The sequence below is a fragment of the Carassius auratus genome, unplaced genomic scaffold, assembly GCF_003368295.1.
Source record: "Carassius auratus strain Wakin unplaced genomic scaffold, ASM336829v1 scaf_tig00028952, whole genome shotgun sequence".
NCBI lineage: Eukaryota > Metazoa > Chordata > Actinopteri > Cypriniformes > Cyprinidae > Carassius > Carassius auratus.
The window spans coordinates 78913-85886 of record NW_020525727.1 but is presented as its reverse complement, the minus strand read 5'-3'; the positions used below and the strand labels follow the sequence as shown (position 1 = coordinate 85886).

Below are 6974 nucleotides of genomic sequence, written 5' to 3'. Positions count from 1 at the left end.
ATTAACACTATTCTGAATTAGAGAAAGATCAGAAAAAAAGTAATTATAAAAATAGATGAAAAACTTGTTTGAGAAAGCATAAGGAAACATATGAAAGCATTACAAAAAATAATGAAACCTTTATAAACTCATTAATTAAATACTACTACTACTACTACTACTACTACTAATAATAATAATAATAATGTTAATGGATCTTACTGTTGTTTTTCTCGGTCAAAAATAATCAGAGATGGGGAGCAATCAGTCAGTTCTAAAAGACAAAGGCTACACAATAGTGAGTGAAGAAGAGAATAAAACACTGTTGAAAAATGAAAGTGGTGATCAGTTTGTCATTAAAAAGCTGAACGCTAACCAGGTGAGACAAACACTTTGATTATATTATTGTTTAAATGCAAAGAGAAATTCTGATTTATTTCTGTCTGTTTTCAGGATGATGTATCAAATTTTCTCGAAAAGCTCAAACATCCGCACATAGTTCAGCATAAGGAAACCATCAAAGGTTAAAATAAATTTACATTACTTGATCTGTGCTCAGTTAGTTTGAATGTGTTCAAACTTTAATCAATTATTTTAAAGTACACTGTAATGCATTAATCTGCTTTCAGATGATGACTGTCTGCATCTTGTAATGGAGGTCTGTGAGGGTGGAGATCTAACTCACAAAATCTATCATGAAAAGGAAAGAACTGTTGCATTTTCTGAGGTATGTTTGTAGATTCATAGAAGATAAAATTTAACCCATTTCCATGACTTCAATAATTAAACTGGTTTACAGTTGGAAGAGATGAAATGATCAATGAGAAAGAACTTAAAAGAAGACATTTATCTACAAATGTAATGTTATCTGTAAATGTGAACTGATATTATTATTTTGTCGCAGTTTTCATGTGTTGTTAGGTTAAATGTTTTCAAAATGCTGGTTTTCAAATTTTTAAAAAGTTGTTAAAAAAAAAGTCAGCATGAGACAGAATATGTGATTGTCTTTCCTCTTGTGGCATATATCTGAAATGGCTTCTCAATCAAAAATAAATGTAGGGCTGGACTTGATTTTGTCTATGGGGAATTGATTGGTTGGCTGAATGGGTGGGGTTTGCTATTAGTCAATCTTTTGTGATTGACAATCAGTGCCATTTGCAAGCTCGCGCCAGTAAACATGTCTTCATGAAAAAAGAGAAGAGGTTTTGGTGCGAAAAGGAGGGGAAGTTGTTTTGATTATCCTACAAGTCAAATTAATAATAATAAAAAAAATAATAATAATGATAATTAGGGGAGTGATGAGACAACTCACAAAAGAGAGGAAACACGAGAAATCCTCAATGATGAAATTCATGACTGGGAAAATATTCTGCAGCCGCATTTTGCAAAGTTTTAACTAATCACCTTGAAATTAATGTCATTTTAGTTTTACTGAGTATGAATTATCATATGCATTAAAAGGCAATGATATCCAAGCACTGTAAAAGGTTTTGCAAGAGACTCAACTGACTGGCTTCTCTCCTTTGTGAGTCTCGTCAGACCTTAGAACTGTATATGAATTATGAATTATGATTTCCTAACTGAAGTCCTTTCCACAAACTGAACATAGAAATAAAAACAGAATAAATAAAAATAAATATCAGTTTTTATTTTAGTCTTATTAAGTTCAAACATACACAGTACTCTTTCAACATTCAAAAAGCAAATGAATTAGTGAAAAAAAAAAATGTTCAAGCATGATACAGAATAAAAGATAGTCCAGCAAAAGATGGGTTCGATATTGGGAGATATTTTTGTACGTAGCCTAATTTGCGCACATCAGGGACCCGTTCTCAAAATGCTGCCAATTGAAATCACTTTTGAATGCCTGTGTTTTACTTTCGCTTTCGTATTCGATCACGCACACTCTGTGTAAAGGAATTGGCCAAGCTGAATGCCTCCGTGCTTCCCCCTGCAGCCATGATGTTTTCATAAGGGGCCAGCAACCTTCATTATTTCAATAAAAAAATGTGATTTACTATAAAGTATTGGACTGTTTTAGTGCCTAAACACAACTGAGTACAATTAATTTATACTTGCTCGTAATTGAGATTTCCCATTCAAGGACAACTTTGAACTGCGTCCTCTAGGGGTCGCTATGGGGGACACCTCGTCGTGACCCACGTCTAAAGCATACATTGAAAAAACACCAACGAGTTGACCGGCGACAGCCTCTGACGTCACTACGTATAAAAGGATAAATGGTGAACCTGACAGACATCAAGAAGAAAGAAAAGGCTTTCTTCTCGAAGCTCAGGTTTCGCCTTCTAACCTTTTTGGTATCTCCGGTAAGGCAGTAATCGAGAAGTTCATGGAGGCGAAGGCGTGCTCAGCTGCTTTCAGATCCTTTGTTCCATGAAGGTACAGGTCCGAGGCCGAACAACATAGGGATCCTGGCCGGTCTCGATCTGAGGATCAGAGACGGGCCCAGAAGGCTACTGTCGTGCTCACTCACGCTCCTCCCCCACCTGCTGGTAGGGGTAAAATGAATCTTGGGTCACGGGGAGGTAGGCAAGATCTAAGAGATGTGATCCAGAGGAGGCATCAGTGTTCTCATCCGAATCAGAGTGATACTTAATATCTACTCATTCTCTTTGGGGTTTTTTACATCGGCCCTTATGATCCCCTTCCTAATTCCCCTGTAACCACCAGCTCTGCACCTGGACAAGGTTAGGTGGGAACTTCTTGCATAACAGTCTCCTATGCAGTCTCCTTTTGGTTGGTTCTATATGAATAGTAACCAACTTACTGATGGTCCGGACTAAAAGGAGTCACCCCTTGAGTGGGGCTCCAGCACAGGAATCAGGGTGGGTCAGTATGATCCATGCTGTATAAACTTATATATGTATCAAATTGCTGGTGGTTATATAGGCACTGTATTTCGTTGCCTTGTGCCCACATGTGCAATGACAATAAAGTTACGATAATAACAATCAGGCAGCTAGATCATAGATTTCTGCGGGAGCCTTGTTGATCATCAGGCCCGGCACGGCACTGCAAGGGATTTCATGGATGTCCGGACAGGTCACCCTGAGGGGCTTCCTGGCCGCTTGGTTGTTGCTGATGCATCAAACCGGAAGTGGAGGTATCAGTTACGAAAGTTTTCTTGAATATGCAGGTGATGCTCACCTCATCAGAGGTTTGATCATTTGAGCTTGCCTCTCCCGTGCGGTTCAGCACCTCTGCGATGCTTAGGAACTTTTAAGTACACTTTGCACACTTTCTAAAATCCACTTAAGTGGTAAATGTGCATGCAAGACTCTGCACACTTTCTGATACCCTTTTGAGTAAGGGTTATGCGCTCAGCTTCATTCCTTTTCTTGAGAGGGCTAATTGGGCTGTTCTCATGGTAATTTAGCAGCGCTCCCCTTTACCAAGAAGGGTTGCCTATGAGTGCACTACTCTCTTTCTGAATTCTGAGTTCTCCTCTCATGTGAGATTGAGTTCTCTGTTTTTTCCCCAGAGCGCTCCAGCATTATTTCCACAGATCGAGTTGATGACTCTCAAACATATTGTTTTGGGATGGACCATTCCATCTATGAGCTGCTCTATCAGAGTGTCATGAGAGCCCCCTCCTTAGAAAAGTATTTAAAATCCATATTATGTTAAGTGTGCATGTGAAGTCTTTGTGCACTTTCTGAAATCCACACTGTGGTAAGTTTGCACTTAAAAACAATTCAAGGCGTATGTGCGACCTACATGTACTCTTCCGTAATGCCAGATGAAGATTTATTCATCACATTTATATAATTCATTACACTTATATAGCGCTTTTCTGCTTTCTCTACATTGTAAAGGGCTTATCTTCTTGTTTATATATATATATATATATATATATATATATATATATATATATATTTGACAATTAAATCAATAAAAATATTTTAGCCCCGCTCATAAAATATTTTGTTTAATTACTTTGAAGGGGAATTCTTTTATATAGGGTAAATCTGAAAATACCTTCAACATCCAGAAAAATGTAGATTCAAACCATTTCTTTTTAAATAAAATGTTGGATAAAATCATGCAAGTTATATATGGACAAACCCCTGTGTAAACCTCCAGGATAGTCTAAAGAAAGGACGGAAACTATAAAGTGTGTTGTATGTGCAGTGTATGTATGTAAGTGCTCCTGAAGTGGTTTTTACTGGCTCGGTGCAGGAGAAAATCTCATTTTAAGAAAGTGGCCTTGTGTCGCATGTGTTGTATTTGAAATCTACAGACGCAGATAGTGTATTTTTGATGTTTCCTTTCCACCTTAGTGTCTCACCTTAATTATTTTAATTTAATATTGCAGCTATAACCAAAACTTTGCTAAAATGAAACTGACTAAATGTGTTTTGTCTTATAACAGAGTGTATTTTTCACTGCATGTGGAACCATTCATCTGGGAGAATTTGGAAAGATTCATGAATGGTACTGGATGTGCTCATTTAATTCAAAGTGTAGCTTGACTATGAGAAATTGACATGAAATATTGTGATCTGTAATGTATTGATGTTCCTATCAGGTCCAATGATGCACAAACAACAAAAACTGAAGCTCTCTCATACGTTCCTCCTGAGATTTTAAGCAACAGACCTTATGATGACAAATCGTAATAAACATAAAACATTTCTGATATTTATACTGTTATGACTAAACAGTTTCCATAGCTGAATATTGAAACTCTACCCTTCATAATCTTCACATCTTTACAGTGAAATCTGGAGTCTGGGCTGTATCATCTATGAGATGTGCATGCAGAAGTGTGCTGTAAGATTGTTTTTCTTTCATCAAATTGAACCTGTTTACATCAATGTTAAGCTTTAATATAACAATATTAAAAGTACACTGATTTTGCAATATAGATATATTCTAGGTTACTCTCATTGAGAATCTATCACTCAACTAGAGATACTAGCTGATATTAAACTATCGGTCAGTCAGTACATTCGTTGTTTCGCTCATCTTGTTTTTTATTTAATCATATACTGTAGCACCTTGCAAGCTCACATAAACTACTCACTACTCCCAATTGCTGTATGTTACAATAAAAAAAAAAAAAATAAATAAAATCATATCATGAATTATATTGCATTGTGAGTGAATTGTTACATCCATATTGTTTTTGTATTACAGTATATTTAAAGTTCTCTGCAGCCATTCAATAATTTTCAAATCTTGTATATTCACGATTGGTATGCTGAATATCCACACAAGAAGCATAGTTTGTGTAAAAGTAACTTATGGAACATGACAGCTCCTGTTACTTTTCACTTGTCTGGAAAAGTGGGTATGAAATAAAATAAAATAAATAAAATGAGCCAAAGGAATGAAAAAAAGAAAAAAAGAAAGAATAGAATAGTAGAAAAGTAGATAGAATAGAGAATGCTAGTGTTAGAGGCTTTACAATAGGAATAATAGAAATAGAATAGAGACTGCAAGAGTTAGAGGGTCAAATGAAGATTACAGAGATGTTAACTAATCTAACTCAACTTTGATTTGGACTTGAAATTGGGCTGATTGTTTTGTCTCAGAAAACAGATTTTTGTCCAGTGATTTTTATTATTATTATTCTACAAACTATCTACAAAAGACGATTTTTTTCCCTGTCTTTAGTTTTCAGGAAGAAACACAGTTGAGATTATTTCAAAGATACTGAGCTGCTCCTACAAAGCTCTGCCAGGTACCTTCTCTGAGGACCTTCGTCAGCTGGTAAAAGAAACACTTCAGGTTAATCCAGCGAATCGACCGTCTGTCAGTGAGATCTTGATGAGGCCTTTCATTATTAAACACCTTTATGAAAAGGTAAGTTTATTAAAATGTTCACTTTTTTATATATTTTGTCATAAAACACTGAATGTTTTAGACACTGGCAATGATGTAAATAAAATGTAATTGAACAAAACACTGAACTGTCAAACACACAAAAAATATTTCATAAAACTTTTTTTTTTTTTTTTCAGAGCACACAAACTATTAAAGAGCTTAATGTGCATAAAAATTCCGAAGACACTCTAGAGACACCTGAAGAGGCTAAAGTCAGTCTAAAGGTACTGGAAGAGCTGGCTGATGGTTTGGAGACAGTCCACTACAACACAACGGTTGGCAGTCTCACAGGAGGAGTAGTAGGTCTGGCTGGAGGAATCACATCTATTGTTGGACTTATTCTCACTCCTTTCACTCTCGGAGCCTCTCTGATTGTAACAGGAGTGGGAATCGGTGTGGCTGTCGCTGGTGGAGTCACAGCTGGTGTGAGCAATGTAACAAAGATGGTTAACCAGCTTTCAAACCGCCAAAAGATCAAAATGATTATTGCAGAGTTACAAGAAAAAATTGCCTCCATAAGCTGCTGCATCCAAATCATCCAAATAGCAGTGGAAATTGAACAAATGAGATTAAACAATAGCAGAATATCATTGTCCAATGCACAGTCTGATGAGAATCTGTTTGCAAGTGCTGGAGCTCGACCTGGACGAGGGCTGGGAGGGATTCCAGAGCTCATACGTTTAGCTGAAGTCGCAAGTATTGGGAAAGTTGCAGCTCAGACCGCAAGATCTGTTCGTGTGGCTGAAGCAGCTACAGGGGTTCTGTCTGGACTTTTTGTAGCTGTTGATTAAATGAAGATCTGGAAATACTTAGAACTGTGCTACCAAACAGTTACAATTAAAAATTACGAGAGTGGCAGTCTATATAATACTCAGTATATTCCTTCAGTATTCAAGTATTGATAATAGTAGAAGCACATAACTGGGAATAGTTGAGCATATATTCTGGGTTTTTATTATGTCATTTCTAGTATGGTTATTAATCAGAGAAAACTTTTCAAGAGGAAAATAAAGAATCATTTATCTCGCTGCACTTCCAGTGATCTTATTTTAATTATCAATTAATCAATTTAATTGAATTAGTGTTTGTATGGCTCAAGTGGTAGAGCATTGCTTAGCAGCGCAAGGTTGTGGGTTCAATTCCAA

At 36.4% G+C, this 6974-nt stretch overlaps 1 protein-coding gene across 1 annotated transcript; it reads left to right on the top strand.

Annotated features, from left to right (window-relative positions):
* The first annotated feature begins 232 nt into the window (after positions 1-232).
* LOC113079648 (serine/threonine-protein kinase Nek3-like) lies at positions 233-6620 on the top strand. The gene is made up of 8 exons (XM_026251889.1): positions 233-358; positions 433-502; positions 609-706; positions 4373-4434; positions 4529-4615; positions 4719-4773; positions 5620-5812; positions 6022-6620. The coding sequence occupies exons 1-8, from the start codon at positions 233-235 to the stop codon at positions 6618-6620; spliced, it is 1290 nt and encodes a 429-aa protein (XP_026107674.1).
* The last annotated feature ends 354 nt before the right edge of the window (positions 6621-6974 follow it).